General features: G+C 43.0%; 1 protein-coding gene across 3 annotated transcripts in view; it reads left to right on the top strand.

Moving 5' to 3' along the window:
* Positions 1–15,543, top strand: part of NME7 (NME/NM23 family member 7) — a gene marked incomplete at its 3' end in the record, with an annotated part of 105,523 nt that overhangs the window by 15,833 nt on the left and 74,147 nt on the right. For all 3 annotated transcript variants that reach the window (XM_080649349.1, XM_080649348.1, XM_080649350.1), the window contains exons 2-6: positions 2,253–2,360; positions 3,047–3,213; positions 7,481–7,591; positions 10,039–10,089; positions 13,354–13,561. In XM_080649349.1, coding sequence (XP_080505475.1) covers positions 2,253–2,360; positions 3,047–3,213; positions 7,481–7,591; positions 10,039–10,089; positions 13,354–13,561 — 645 coding nt within the window. The remainder of the gene's footprint in view (positions 1–2,252; positions 2,361–3,046; positions 3,214–7,480; positions 7,592–10,038; positions 10,090–13,353; positions 13,562–15,543) is intronic.

Here is a 15,543-nt window from a genome sequence, read left to right as displayed (position 1 = left end):
AAACTACCTACATTATAGATATGAGTATAATCATAAACATAACTATTAGAATATAAGTGTATTATTAACATAATTCACATTTATAAGTGAATTATCAACATGCATATACCTTAACCTGAGACTCAGACATTAAATCCAGAATTAGCAACAATACGCCTAGATTCCTTTTTTCATCCCTCTTCATTTTGCTATTGTAATGAAAGGCTTTGGGGGCTAAGGTATTTTTAATAATATGTTTGATGGGAAATACTGCTTAAATAGTCAAGGAGGGAGGGCCCATCTTAGACTTGTTTTTTCATCTTATCCTCTGTGTTAACCATAAGAATGCCCCTGGAAGACCTCCAACTAGAGGGAACTTGAATGACCAGGGGCCCCTGCCTCTGTGCTCTGTGATCGGGGCTGTTTGCAGGTAGGGCCCAGGGCGGGCTTTCCAAGGGTGTCCAGCCAGGGCCTGGGAGGAGCAGGGATGCCCTGGAAGGCAGAAACCACTCTGAGGGCTGACTGGCTCAAGCACTTTCTCTCTGGTGGCTGTGCTGAGCCTTCCCCAGACTGCCAGCAATCCAGGAGTATCCCATGGAGCCCCCCACTGTCTTCCATTCAGGGTCGCCTTGTCCTGAGGTCCTCAGCTCCCCCAGTTCCTCCCCCTTCTCACTGATAGGAGTTTCCCTTGCAGAATCCTCCTTCATGGCATCTCATCTGCTTCTCAGAGGACCTACACTTACACATTCTCCTACAATGTCTATAAAAAGATGCTATCAGCCCAGCCGTCATGGTACAGGGTACATGCCCATTCAGGGTACATGCCCAAGGGTTGTGGGCTCAATCGCCAGTGAGGGGCAGGCAGGGGGCAGCCGATCAATGATTCTCTTTCATCATTGATGAGTCTGTCTCTCTCTCACTCTCCTTCTCTGAAATCAATAAAAATATATATTTTAAAAAATAAAATAAAAATATACTTTCAGGTGAAATTACTAAGGAGAGAAAAGGTAACTATACTAATGAAAGGGTAATATGCGAATGGTTCGGATGCCCTCACGCATAATGGCCGGTCAGCAGGCTGTGTGCACAGCAGGCACGGGTGGGTGGGGACTTGCAGTGTTGGGAACTTGCGTCACACCATCATAATCCATCACCAGGAGGCCTGGGGCCTGGAGGCCTCCACGTGCCTGCACCGGTGGTCCAGAGGCCCCTGCGCTGTGAGGCCTGGGGGTCCCTCGGCTCCACGTAGCAAGGCCTGGAGGTCCTGTGGCGTGGAGGCGGGACCACCGGCTCTGGCCTACCTCTTTGGGGCAATCCATTGAGGAGCCCCAGGTGGGTGGGCGGGGCCTACCTCTTTGGGGCGATGGATCACAGGCTTCCACACTGTGACAGGGCACAGGCCAGGCTGGGGGACTCCCCTCAAGTGCATGAATTTCGTGCACTGGGCCACTAGTCTATATTATAAAAGCCTAAGCGATGGTATGACCTTTCGACTGGTAGCTATGACCTGCACTGACCACCAGGGGGCAGATGGTCAACGCACAGGCATGGAAACATGGAACAGACTGATGAACCTCAGAGGGAAGGGGAGAGGAGGGAAGGTATGAAGAGATTAACCAAAGATCTTATATGCATACTAGAGGCCTGGTGCACAGATTCATGTACTGGTGGGGTCCCTCAGCCTGGCCTGCGGGAATTGGGCCGAAACCGGCAGTCCAACATCTCCTGGATTGTGTCCTGGATTGTGAGAGGGCACAGGACAGGCTGAGGGACCCCACCGGTGCACGAATCCACACACTGGGCCTCTAGGTACTATAATTTTAATTGTAATAATATGCTATTATTATTAGATACTTAAATTTAGGAAAGTTAAAGCTTTATGTAATTGAAAGCTAATCACTCAGATTTTTTTTTTTTTCATGGCAGTTTATTGATTGTCTGTGTGTGTGTAAACTTGCTTTTGGCAGGACTGAATTATCACAGTTCTAAAAAGTGTTTTAAACATGGTTGATTTACTAAGGAAGACTGGGTGGCTGTGAGGTATCAAGCGCTTCTTAAGCCATGTTCAACATATCTAAGGATATTTAATAAATTAGAGGCGCATATCTGAGGGTGTGTTGATAACTGATATATTGTAGAAAAGCAGAATAATTTGATATAAGTATAACAGATGGGTTGTACATATTTGGTAACTCTTGTTTTCAATGTATATGATTTCTACAAGGGTGCCTATATTTTATGTATTAGTGCTAAAATCTTCCTTTTTCTTGCAGAATCAGAGTGAAAGATTTGTTTTCATCACAGAGTGGTATGATCCAAACGCTTCACTTTTTCGCCGGTATGAGCTTTTGTATTACCCAGGGGACGGATCTGTTGAAATGGTAAATGAGCCTTTCTTTGTTTGTAAGCGGGCAAGGGAGCAAGGATGGGGTAGGGAGAGGAATGGGCTTGCCTGTTAGATAGTGTGTCTAAAAATACTTTTACGTGTATATTTTTATGGGGATTCTTTCCTGGTATTATAACTCCAGTTTAAGTGTTGAAAAATAGGAATTAATATTTTTTGGTTGGAGAACTGATATTAAGTAGCTCTAGATAAAACTGGTCATGGTCACAAATACGTCCCCATTATTGAAAGCTGTCATCTCTGCAAAAGGCCCGATTGAAGAAGACCGAGCTGAGGTCCCGCTTATTTCTTCATGTCCTTCCTTGGCAGCCCCCTTTACGGGCGACTCCCTTTGGCACTGGAGATTTGTTTAGGCGAGAAAGCAGACATTTGGAGTTTCTCTGGGATGTCAGAGGTAGGTACTTGCTGAGATGATTTGGCAGTAAACACATCGTTATAGTCAGGGTTTTCTTAAGAAGTAGCACATTTGTAAGGAGAATTTCTTAGGTTATTACTGGAGTAGACTGAAATGCAGAAGTTATAACAGAAATTAGGTCTGCATTTGTAGCAAAGTGAAGCAGAATGTAGCCTGTGTTTAATAAAGCAGCAGGAAGGGCTCTTCCTAATCTCGGAGGAGATGAACATCCCTCATTCCCTCCCATCATTGCTGTCGTTCGGCTCTAGCATGACGTGAAGAACCGCCGCACCTTTCTGAAACGGACCAGGTATGACGACCTCCACCTGGAAGATCTGTTCATCGGCAACAAAGTGAACGTCTTCTCCCGGCAGCTGGTGCTGATTGATTATGGGGACCAGTACACAGCTCGCCAGCTGGGCAGCAGGAAAGAAAAGTAAGGAAGCCGTGCGATAGTCTTTTCTTTTCATTCTGTAAACATTGGCTGGGGACCAAATTTTGTGTTTTTTTTTTTTCTATCTTGTTTTTACAATATAGACATTTTTCAGTGATCCAGTTCAGTGGTGAGACATTTTTAGAATTCTGTGGACCGGATTCTGTGATTCCTCTCACTTGGCTACCAAGGTGATGCCCATAGTCTTAGGCAGTGATTCTTTTCTGCAGGAAAAAAAAAATGCCAGCTTTCTCCACCCGCAGCAATCGTAGTAGCATACATCCAACCGGAAGCAGAATATTGGAATAGGAAAAGTTTTGGTGTATGGGATAAACATGGCTTATGGGGGAAAAGTAGGACCTTAAGCTCTAGGCTTTCATTGGTAGATAAGTACATGTACATTTAAACATGTTGTGTTATTGGTATTCTTGTACATATTTCTACCATTGTACTCCTTCTTTTCTTTTTTAGTTGAGGTCTAGGTTTGTGTCCGTCAGGTCAAATTTGTGATTATGGTGTTCACACCTTTCACATAGTCACGATTTCCCCCCAGCTAATTCTATCAATTACCAAGGCTGTGTCAAAATGCCCCACTCTACTTGTCATCTGTCTACTTTTCCTCATAGTTATGTTCATCTTTATGTTATACTTTTGAGGGTATGTCACTAGGTTTTTAAATTGTTAAATCTTGGAAAATTGAACTTTTGCTATTATGAAGAGATGGTCTTACCTCCAGCGATGGACTTAAAGTCTCCCTGGTGATGCAGTAGCTGCCCTGGCTTTCCTCAAATGATGTTTGCATGGTCTGCCTTCTTTCATCCGTTTTTAAAATTAATTAATTAATTTATTATTTTAATCCTCACCTGAGGATGTTTATTCCATTGATCTTTAGAGAGAAAGTGGAAGGGGGAAGGAGGGGTGAGAGAGAGGAGACAAAGAGAGAGAGAGAGAGAGAGAGAGAGAGAGAAACATTGATGCAAGACACACCAATTGGATGCCTCCCACATGTGCCCCCACTGGGGATGATTGCCACGTGTGTATGTGTGTGGGATACATGTGTGCTGTGTGTTGTTATGTGAATTAGTTGAGATACAGGATGAAGTGAAGTTCCTCCTGGGAGGGACTGTGTCTGCTCCGACTGTTGCCAGGAGGCATTGTAGCAACCCGGACGACCGCTGAGTTCACAGTTGGAAGTTCCCAGACCACCTGGGTGAGGGGCCTTGTGCTGCCAGAGCATTCCAGGCCTTCTACCTGGTTCACCCTCAGGGTGGAGCTGCCTGCCTCAGATTCCTGCAGAGCATCCTCTGTGGGGTCTGCTCCCTGCCCCCAGGGACCTGGGAGTTAAAGTTCAGATCCGCCCAGCAGGCAATGCTGCCAAGTTAATGCAGTGTCCATTCCCATTTTTCTGAGTTCCCATTTTTCTTTCATTTTCGTAGCAATAATTGTTTAATACCTAGTCAGTTTATCTTTGCTTTAGAAAAATACTTTGTCCTTATTTTTAGTTTTCCGTGGAAGGATTGCTCTGAATAGCTTTGCATTGCTGTGCGTGGAAAGCTCTGGCTCGGCCCTTCCCTCCAAACCACAGCTGTCTCACAAGACTTCTCCTTCACCCTGGGCCAGCACACACTCCACCCTCGCAAACAAAACTGAGAAGAAACCGTAAATCGGGCCTAGTGTTGCTGTTTTAGGATGGGCTTCTTCATGCTTAGGGGAAGGATGGAGACCTTTGGAAATAGTCACATAAACTAACGTGGTTAAAGTTGACACAGGCGTTCCTGCAGGTGGGCAGCATGCAAGGAGTCCACCGCACTGTGCCGTCCAGGATGTCGGTGGGACAGTGTGCGATTGGTCATCTTCATCGCATCCAGACTTGCAATTTCCATTCAGAGCCTGAAGGTGTAGGAAGAACATACTTTCTGCATGACTGTGAGGATTGTTGCTTTTCAGAAACCCCTATCCTGCCTGAGTCTTGTGAAGGCTGGCCAAACTTTTTCACTCGCCGCTGCTGAGAAGTTTTAATGTCAAAGGACGGTGTTTATCTTTCTTGGTTTTCTTCTGAGAGCATCTCATGCTGTGTGCTGCAGAGCTTGCCTCGGAGCAGGTGAGGGCAAGGTCATTACGGTGATACCCCAGGGAGCCACCCTTCCCGGCTGCTGTGTCCTTGACTGTCCCTCTCACCTTGACACTGGGCTTCACCGTGTGACTAGCATTGGCCCAAGAGACAGCAGCAAGTGTGCTCAAGGGGATGCGTGCTAAGCGCAGGTACACCAGACACTGCGGCTGTGCATGAAGGAGCCCTGCCTTGCCTCCTCAAGGAGGAAGGGCCACAAGGAAAGAGAAGCCTCACACCCAGCAAGCCCCAGCCAGACGCAGCTGCGTGAGCAACCCCAGGTGAAACCACTGCCCAGCCAGCCCCCAGGATCCTGAGGAGGGGTTTAAGCCGCTGCATTTTGGGGTGGTCCTCCTACAGCAGCAGAAAGCAAGGCACTGTTCATGTGGTGCCATCATCACTGTTAAATGACGCACATGATTGCTGATGCCTGCCTTACATTTTAATTGTCATCTATGGAACAGTTAAGCAGAACAGATATGACCGGGGGGTCTAGGGTTTTCATTGCAGTAAGCAACCCTTTGTCTCCTGTAGGCATTAAAAGAGAAATCAGAAATGCATCTTAAACTAAGTCCTGTCCATTTCGTGTTTTTCACGTTGCTTCTTGTTCGCAGAAGCCGACGAGTGCTGATGTGTCTGTGTTTCAAGAGCTGTGGTTTGCAAAAGTTCCCCCAGAGTTCAGCATAGACAGTTGATGGGTTTGGCTTGTCATATTTGAATAATGTGAGCTAAAAAGGGACTCGTTTTCATTGTGTTCAATGAAGCCGTGTGATATAAAATACTGTAGGAGACTCATCTGCTCCACAACAAAGAAGAAAGATAGTCTGGTACTGAACAGACCAAGATGAGTAATTTGTTTTTCAAAAGTTTTAATAGCCAGCCATCAGTTACATCCAGCTGTAAGTAAGGCTGTTTAAATCATGGCAGCCTCAGCCAAGTGTGTCTCATTGGAGAAAGCCCGACCAATCTCCATTTGTGGATCCGTGAGTTAATGTCATGTCGTACAACTGAAAATAAAGTGGAAGTGGCTGCTGTTCTTGACCACAATCTTGTGACTCCCACCGGTCTGATTTTCTTCTTGCATTTGTAATTATTTCCAAATCAGTGGATAGCATACATGTTAAAGCCAATGAGACCAGAAATCAAGCTGACAATAGTAGCCTTGGGTTTTGTGATGATGTTCCTTTTAATAACAGCATCTGTGGTGCGGGAAAAGTGCAGACTGGGAATGTTGTCAGGTGGCTGTTTTGTTCTGAAGATGCCACTGACCGGCTTTGAGAACTTAGCCAAGTTGCCTTTCTGGGCCCAGTTTTCTCATTAGTGAAATGAAGGCACCCAGTGATCTCCATCCTCAAAAATCCATTAGTCCTGTGGCTTCGGAGGGGAGTGCATTGCTCTGGGGTAACCTTGGAGGAGAGAGATTTTAGGGTGGGCCCGGCCGGTGTGGCTCAGTGGTTGAACGTCAGCCTATGAACCAGGAGGTCATAGTTCAATTCCCGGTCAGGGCACATGCCTGGGTTGCAGGCTCAATCCCCAGTGTGGGGCGTGCAGGAGGCAGCCGATCAATGATTCTTTTTATTCATTGATGTTTCTCTCTCTCTATTCCTTTCCCTTCCTCTCTGAAATCAATAAAAATATATTAAGAAAAAAGTTAGGGTGGCGTTTGCTGACCATGTTCATCACTAAGTGTGAAGGCGTTTGGTTCTTTGTGCGTTACTCATGCTATGAATATGAATGTGAATAATATGTAATTATTAATAGAAGAATTTATAATTATTTCCAATCAATGTATAGCATACATGTTAAAGACAGTGAGACCAGAAATCAAGCTGATAATATTTAATACAATGTTTTAGAAAATTTTTTTCCCATAAAACATTCTAAGAACTAGAACTTTTAAAAAAGCATTTTTCAATTTTGGCACATTAAAATGACAATTTTTATGTATTTTTCCCTAAGCTATTATTATTGCTATATTAGGTACCTTATTTTGATTTTCTTGGGAAAAAATAGTTAACTTAGTTTGCAGAAGTTTTTAAGAGGTCTTCAGTGCACTTCTCTGATAATTTATTGTGATGTGTGATTAGGGAGACAACCACTGCTTGGGAATTAAAAGTAGAATCTGCTGAGCTACTTTCAAACTTCCTTTTTTCTTTGCAGAACGTTAGCCCTGATTAAACCAGATGCCATTTCAAAAGCTGGAGAAATAATTGAAATAATAAACAAAGCTGGGTTTACTATCACCAAACTCAAAATGATGATGCTTTCAAGGTAATTTGTTGATAATTTTCAGTTATGCAATGTCTGGTTCCTTTTTTTAAAAAATCACCTTTTATCATTCATCGCATTGTTTAAAATTTTAAAACCTTGCACTGAATGATACATGGAATAGTTATCTAATTAGAATGAGAAAACGCAAGGCAGCTGGCAAGCAGTAGCTGTCAGATCCCACAGCCTCTTTCCCTGTGTGTTGTCTTCCACGGCCTCATCTGCCGTTGTAACTCACTGTGTGCTCAGTAGAACACTGTATAGAAATGAAGAAGGAGAAATGAATGTTGCATTATTCCCATTGATATGGGAGTGTTATTGTCGAGATTTTCAAAAGTGATGCATTTGGAAATGTTTGTATTGAGCTCCACCCAACCAACATATATGTAATTGGGAAATATACCTGTTTACTATTCCATTCTATCTGAGCAGGTGTTTTCTAAGTTTACCAGGAAGGCAGGAGGCTTATATTTCAGAGCAGAGTCTAGAGCTAGTTTGCTTGTAACTAGGTGTGTAACTGTGAACAGTTGATTTCTGTGCTTCAGTCTCTTCATCTGTGAAATGTAGGTCATCGTAGCACCTGTGCCAGAAAGTTCTTATAGGGCCAACATGAGTTTACTGTATGTCAGGTGCTTTGAGAAACCCTAGCCCATCATAGGTGTACCCTGTGTTTGCCGTTAGTAGTAGTAGCATTAGTACTAGTGATATCATTATTTCCTGGAAACCAAGGTCATGACCCTTTCTAAGTAGTCAAATTTGTCCCATTTCTGTAGGTGTTGAGAATGCTTGCTCTTGTAGCAGGCAGTGGGACTGGACTATGGAGATACATGTCAGTAGTTTCAGTGAGATGGAACATTTTTTACGTCGCCACACTTCCAGTGCCTGATACTTTGGCATCAAACTTCCCATCTAGAGATGCCCAAGAAAACTTCCTCTCATTGTTCATACCATCTCATGCATCTCTATTAACACTGCTATCGAGTCTTGGCTTTACCCAGCTCAAAAGCTAATGAGGTAGTCCAGTGGTCGGCAAACTCATTAGCCAACATAGCCAAATATCAACAGTACAACAATTGAAATTTCTTTTGAGACCCAAATTTTTTAAACTTAAACTTCTCCTAACGCCACTTCTTCAAAATAGACTTGCCCAGGTCGTGGTATTTTGGGGAAGAGCCACACTCTAGGGGCCAAAGAGCCGCATGTGGCTCGCGAGCCGCAGTTTGCTGACCACTGAGGTAGTCTGCCACTCTTTCACGGGTGCTGCAGCAGGCGGGAGACTTCTGGGTCAAAGACAGAGGACCTTGTGGTGGCACAGCAAGCAGCACGGACGTCATGTTGGTGTTGGTTCCTCTTGCCTGCTCCGTGGCCATGGAAATAATGGGATATGGCCCTGCCGGGTGTTGTATGCACAATTGATGGCATCACAGTGCAGAGCATTGAACTTGGGTTACCACTGTTTCATCAGAAGCAGCAAACAAGCCTGCTCTTTGTACTGAAGAGACATGACCTCATCCCTCAAAGATAATCACCATGAACAGGACTCTGAGAAGTGGCGGGATAAAGAGCAGTCAGGGCCTCACATTCCTAGCTTATCCAGTGAGACATGCTAGGCCCACCGGAGACCCATGGGAGGTCTGCCAATACTTCAGTCTTCTCTAAACTTACTCGCTCCAGCGTCGGTCCCTCCATTAGCATAGTATCTTAAAGCCGAGTTTCATCCTACTTGGTCTTTCTAGTTCTTGGATGAAGGCTTCAGTCGAGGTAGGCACTCAGTAAATACTTCATAGAAGAATCAGTGATTAGATCCTGTGAGAGACTGGTGCATTTCTGAATAAGACAGAGCAGCTCTTCTCTAGGTGGTGATACACTTGTTAGTATCTCTTCCATCGAAACGTTTTAAGGAAGAATGAGATAAGAAGGATGGGGAAAATTCATGAACTCTCATCGTGGTTTCAGTTTTAGATTTTGAATGGAGATAACTGTGGGGCCAGGGACATGTAGGAAAAAATAAAGAAACCAGTTTAGTAGTTTATTAAGATTTTTCTTCTTTTCATTGATATTAAAGATTATGATTGTGTGTTTTTCTCTTTTAGCAGTTCAAGTGTGTTGAAAGATAGAATTGGTTGTTTTGTAGTGTTGCTGCTGACTCTTCCGAAATACCACATTAATGGGTTTTTCAACATGCAGTGTTACCTCATTGTAGACTGCAGTACATATACCCATTTCAGTTTTGTGAATTCTTCCCCTTAATCTCTAGAATTTTTTTTGAAGTTGGTAATATGGCATATGCAAAAAAATGGAAAGGAGGTGTATTTGAGCTTAATATTTGGTTAAAAAATAATTCACATTCAGATAAAATCAATAGAGGGTTTTATTTTTATTTTATTAATGTAAGCTAAAATACTTTTCTTATGTAATTGCTAACTGTTGTCATTTTTATTATTTTATAGGAAAGAAGCAGCAGATTTTCACATAGACCATCAGTCAAAGCCCTTTTTTAAGTAGGTACTGAATTGGAGGCTAATGGAGAATATCCTGGAAAACGAGTCATAGTTTTACAATTAAAAGTTTTGTTATATGAGAATAATCTGTCAAAAGGACCCCAGCAACATCTTGCAACTGCAAAGAAGTATTTTCTTTTTTTAAAATATATTTTTATTGATTTCATAGAGGAAGGGAGAGATAGAAACATCAATGATGAGAGAGAATCACTGATCGGCTGCCTCCTGCACGCTCCCTATTGGGGATTGAGCCTGCAACCTGAGCATGTGCCCTGTCCAGGAATCAAACCATGACCTCCTGGTTCATAGGTTGATGCTCAACCACTGAGCCATGCCAATTGGGCTGCAAAGAATTATTTTCTAAAAATTGATTTTTGTCCTTTTCTTCTCATCATTAAGTATCTTAAACTTTAATAAGAAGCAAATAGGATGATTTGTTTAAATTATAAGGAGTATTGCTTTCTTTTTAGATTTTAGTAGATTTAACATGAAGTGATAATTATATTTTATGTCTAATGTTTATTTCTGCTGTGCTTTTAAACTCTTATTTTGGCACTCTTATATGTATAAATAAATGTTCTTAGAACCCTTACATTTTAAATAATTTTATATACATTTTGTTCTTGAAACATAGCAACAAATATATGTTAGAAACTGAATTTATGTCTTAAATATTTCGGTTGCTTTTATATTTTATTGTCTTGTTAATCCTCATCCAAGGATATTTTTCCCATTGATATTTTTTTTAAAGAGTTGGGAGAAAGGGAGGGAGGGAGAGAAGGGGAGAGAGAGAAAGAGAAACATCGATGTGAGAGAGAAACATCGATTGGGTGCCAACTGTGGCCAGGGATGCCAGGGATTGAACCTGTGACCCTTTGGTGCAAGGGCCGAAGCTCAAACCACTAACATAGACAGGCTAGGGCTTGGTTTGTTTTTAAATTTAGCTGAACATTGTGCATCTTATATTACTATTGATAAAGGAGTCCTTGTATTTCTAATAAAGAAAGATGTTAGCCAAGCTGCTATGATAGACGTGCCATTTGGTACCCTGCGAAGAATAGTGGTTTTATAAAAAAGCTTGATATAAGAAATTTATTATGTTATAGATTGTTTTAAATCAAGCATTATAAAATGTTCCCAAACCTTGTTAGAATAGGAACATATAATTAGCTTGGAAGTTACTCTTTATTATACTCTTTGTATACGTTTACTAGTGGCCCGGTGCATGAAATTCATGCACATTAAAAGGGGATTAATTAGAGGAAATAATTTAATATTGCTATTTGCCCTTTCTCAGAGATGAAATAAAATTAGTAAAATGTATATGAAAACCTTCCTCCTGTCAGAGTCTAGGGCGCACCACAGGACCCAGAGTCAAGTCCCTGCCCACCCACATGTGCCTCAAAATCGCGTGAGACCCAGACCTGGCAGGCCGCCCCCCGCATTGGGCTAGATCCAGATCTGGCCAGTTCCACCCTTGTCAAGCCCCACTGGGCAGGGGACGTAGACTCAGGTCCCCTGGCCTGGTTCTGGGGCATGGGGAGCGGACTGAGGTCCCCTAGCCCAGCACCAGGATGGGAAGTGCACCTTGAGGTTCCCTGTCAAGCCCTGCTGGGTGGGAGACACAGCCTGAGGTCCCCTGTCAAGCCCCACAGGAGCAGGGGAGGGTGTAGCCTCAGGTCCCTGCTGATTGCTCGTTAAAGCTCCTTATGGAAACTTGGCCTCAGCTGTGGGTGCAGCCATCTTTGTGACAGAGTGATGGTCAATTAGCATATTCCCTCTTTATTAGATAGGATAGCATTATATTGCAGCTCCTGATTTAATGTCTTACATGTAATTAGTATGAGGTAAATTTTATCAAATGGATAAATTAACTAGTTTTCATATTGTATTGAGAAACACATAACAAAAGACATAGCTGCAGTAACAGAGGCAGTGTCATGAAGCACCGTCGTTTATGATCAGACATGCCGTTCCCTGTGTTCACCTGCCACACTCATACTGTGGGCTCATTCTGCTGTGTGCTCAGAGAACTCTGTGTTACTAGGCCATTAGATTATAGGTTTCTTGAGGGAAGCTTCTGTTATAGCCTATTCTGATTTGTAGTAGATGATCATTAAATGCTTATTGAATGGATAAACATATGCTTCTTCCCTTGACTTAGATTCCTTAAGTCTAATTATTTTGGCACCTAAGGTCTAGTAGAATATGTATGAGGAGGTCATGTAGGCCTTTTAGGATGGAGGATATGAATACTCCTATGTATGTGTTATTTCTTAGAAATATTCAACATGAAATAATTTTTTAAAAATATTTTTTATTGATTTCAGAGAGGGGGAGAGAGAGAGAGAGAGATCAATGATGAGAGAGAATCATTGATCACCTGCCTCCTCCTGCATGCCTGACACTAGAGTTCGAGTCCATGACCCAGGCATATGCCCTTATGGGGAATCGAACCTTGACCTCCTGGTTCATAGGTTGATGCGCAACCATTGAGTCACACCAGCTGGGCAACATGAAATGATTTAAAAAGTCAGTACTGAAGAGGGTTGGCTTATGGAACATGGTTCACCAGGGCAGGAAGTGTGTGCAGCAGTCAGTGGTGAGAGGCACAGAAGGGCTGTGGTGCCCTGCTCCTCTCTCCAGGAGGGTCCCGCCTCTCTTAGCGTAGATGACAGAGAAGCATGGACTTTCTTTAAAAGGCAGACTGTCTCCGCTAAGCACAGTGGGAGGAACGGTGTCTCTGATCTCACAGTTAAACTTGTCATTGTTGCCTTGTACACAAATAAAGTAAAAAAATGAGGTTTTGTTTCTCATATCATGGGGTACTGTCTGACTCAGTGTATGTGTGGGCTTTGAAATTTAAGATAGGAATAAGTCACTGCAGTTTTTATGCTAATAAAAGGGTATTTCTTGAAGGCCTATTGATTTTTTTAATAACTAGACAAACTTAATGCTTATTGATTGAAGCATAGATCAATAGGATGCATTTTAAGGCAGTGAAATAGTCTCAGTCCTATGAAACAGTGTTTTTTCTGCTCATAGTAATTGCTTTGATAGCACTAGCAATTCAGGCCACTGCAAGACCCTTGATTTATGAAAAATGCACCTTGTCCATGTAAAATCCACTATACCCAGTAGTTCTAAAATTGTAATATCCATGTATGTGTTGAAATACTCAAATTGTAATGTATCCTTGTTGTGAAGAGGGATGCCTAGCCTGCCAGAACAATGAAGCAAATCCATCTTTCACTTGTTTCCTAGTGAGCTGATCCAGTTTATTACAAGTGGTCCTGTTATTGCCATGGAGATTTTAAGAGATGATGCTATCTGTGAATGGAAGAGACTTCTCGGTCCTGCCAACTCTGTGGTGGCGCGTGCGGATGCGCCTGGAAGCATCCGAGCCCTCTTTGGAGCCGATGGCATCAGAAATGCAGCTCATGGCCCCGACTCCTTCGCCTGTGCAGCCCGAGTAAGGTGTTTCAAATACTGTCACTCAGTTTTGGTTTTGGGAAATGTTTGATGTCAAAGTTTAGCATTTCCATCACTGCTGATAGAGGGTGGATTGATACAGCTGATCTCATAGCAGAGAAAGCCTTGACCTTTTGCCTGGGATTAAACAGTGCTTCAATGATACATCTCAGTGATACAGCTGGTAATCTGGTTACAGCCAAGGTAAGTTTTCTCCATTTAAAATATTTGTCCCACTTCTTGTTCCAAAGACTGAACTTACTAAGCCTCATCAGTGTTTAAATTATTGAGTTTATGTAAGAATACCAGTTTACAGACAGTGAATATTCAAAAAGAAGGCATCATTGGATATGTTCTCTCCTTGGCTCCTAGCACTCTAATTCCAAGTTTAACATCCTTTTCTTTCCTATATCTACCTAGTGTTTATGAAAAAGTTTTCCTACATCATTCTTTATTTTAAATTCACACAAATAAGGTATTACTCTGAGTTTACACTGACATTGAGTTAACGAAGTACAAGTTTATTCTTGGCACCAAGAGACATTTCTCAGTTCATTTAAGATGACTTTTAGTCTGGTCATGTTTGCAGTTAAATAATATTAGACAGTTTCATAATAATTGACTTTTCTTACAAGTCTGTTAATAAATCTCTTCAGCTGGCCTTTCAAATGAGACCTTGAATCTGATCACTGTGGTCCAATCACTGTTATATTTTCTGGGCTACTGCAGAAGCCTCCTGATTCTTTTCTTTTCTCCTGTTACTCAGTTTATGGACATTTTATCCTGCCCAAGTAAAATTAACTGTGCCCAGGGTGACCTTCTTAAAAACAAATTGTATTAACAATTGAACTATTGCAAACCCTTCCATGAACTTTTGTCTCTTGTGGCATAGCGTCCAAAGCTCCCCCCAACCTGGCCCCTGCCTCTCTCTACACTTAACCTCTCACCAGTCTCTCCCTTACTGTGTCCCAGGTATATGACCATCTTGCTACTCCTAAAATGGCCTGCTTCTGCCTGACTTATTCAGCCTACAGCCAGAGGGCAGTGTGGTTGGATGGGGGGAGGAAGGAGGGGCAGATGAGGTCACAGAAGTGGTCATGTGGTCCTGTAGACCCCAGTAGTACAAGACTGTTGGCCTTAATGTATGTTAATTATATCTCAACAAAACTTAAGGAAAACAGTAACAACTCTGCTTACCTGTTACTACTTCCCTGATTCTATGCACGGCACCCTTCCTTGATGATTGCTCCATGCCCACTGCATCCCTCTGATTCTATATTTAGCCTCCTACTAGACTGGGAATTCTTGAAGATGTCTAATTTATCTTCATACCTCAAGGATCTGGATGACAGGTGTTTTAAAAGTTTTGGAATTAAAAATGATAAAAAACCTAATGTTTATCAAGGCTCACTGTGTGTATCACAGGCACAGTTCCAAGCAGTGGAGTGCCTCATTTAAATTTCAGACATCCTATGCAGTTGCTTGTTACCCCAATTTACTGGTGCGGAAGCAGACTCAGTGAGTTTAGGTACCTGGGCCACATGCGTGACCACCCCTCCACTGCGTGTGCTGAAGTAGTAGCCTATTCACCGTCTTTTAGAATGTGGAAGTCATAGGAACTAGAGAAAAGAAATGTTGTCATCGATAATTCTGTCAGCAGCATTTACAATTTACCTATTTATGGCATACTAGAGGCCCAGTGCACGAATTCGTGCACCAGTGGGGTCCCTTGGCCTGGCCTGCAGGATCGGGCTGAACCAGCTCTCTGACATCCCCTGAGGGGTCCCAGATTGTGAAAGGGCACAGGCCAGGCCAAGGGACCCCACCAGTGCATGATTGGGGCCAGGGAGGGTCACAGGAGGTTGGCTAGCCGGGGAGGGACTGCGGGAGGGCTCCCGGGCGTGTCTGGCCTGTCTCACTCAGTCCTGATCAGCCGGACCCCAGCAGCAAGCTAACCTACCAGTCAGAGCGTCTGCCCCCTGG

The sequence above is a fragment of the Plecotus auritus genome (genome assembly GCF_963455305.1).
Source record: "Plecotus auritus genome assembly, chromosome: 12".
NCBI lineage: Eukaryota > Metazoa > Chordata > Mammalia > Chiroptera > Vespertilionidae > Plecotus > Plecotus auritus.
The sequence above is the reverse complement of the archived record's forward strand: the minus strand, read 5'-3'. Positions and strand labels throughout refer to the sequence as shown.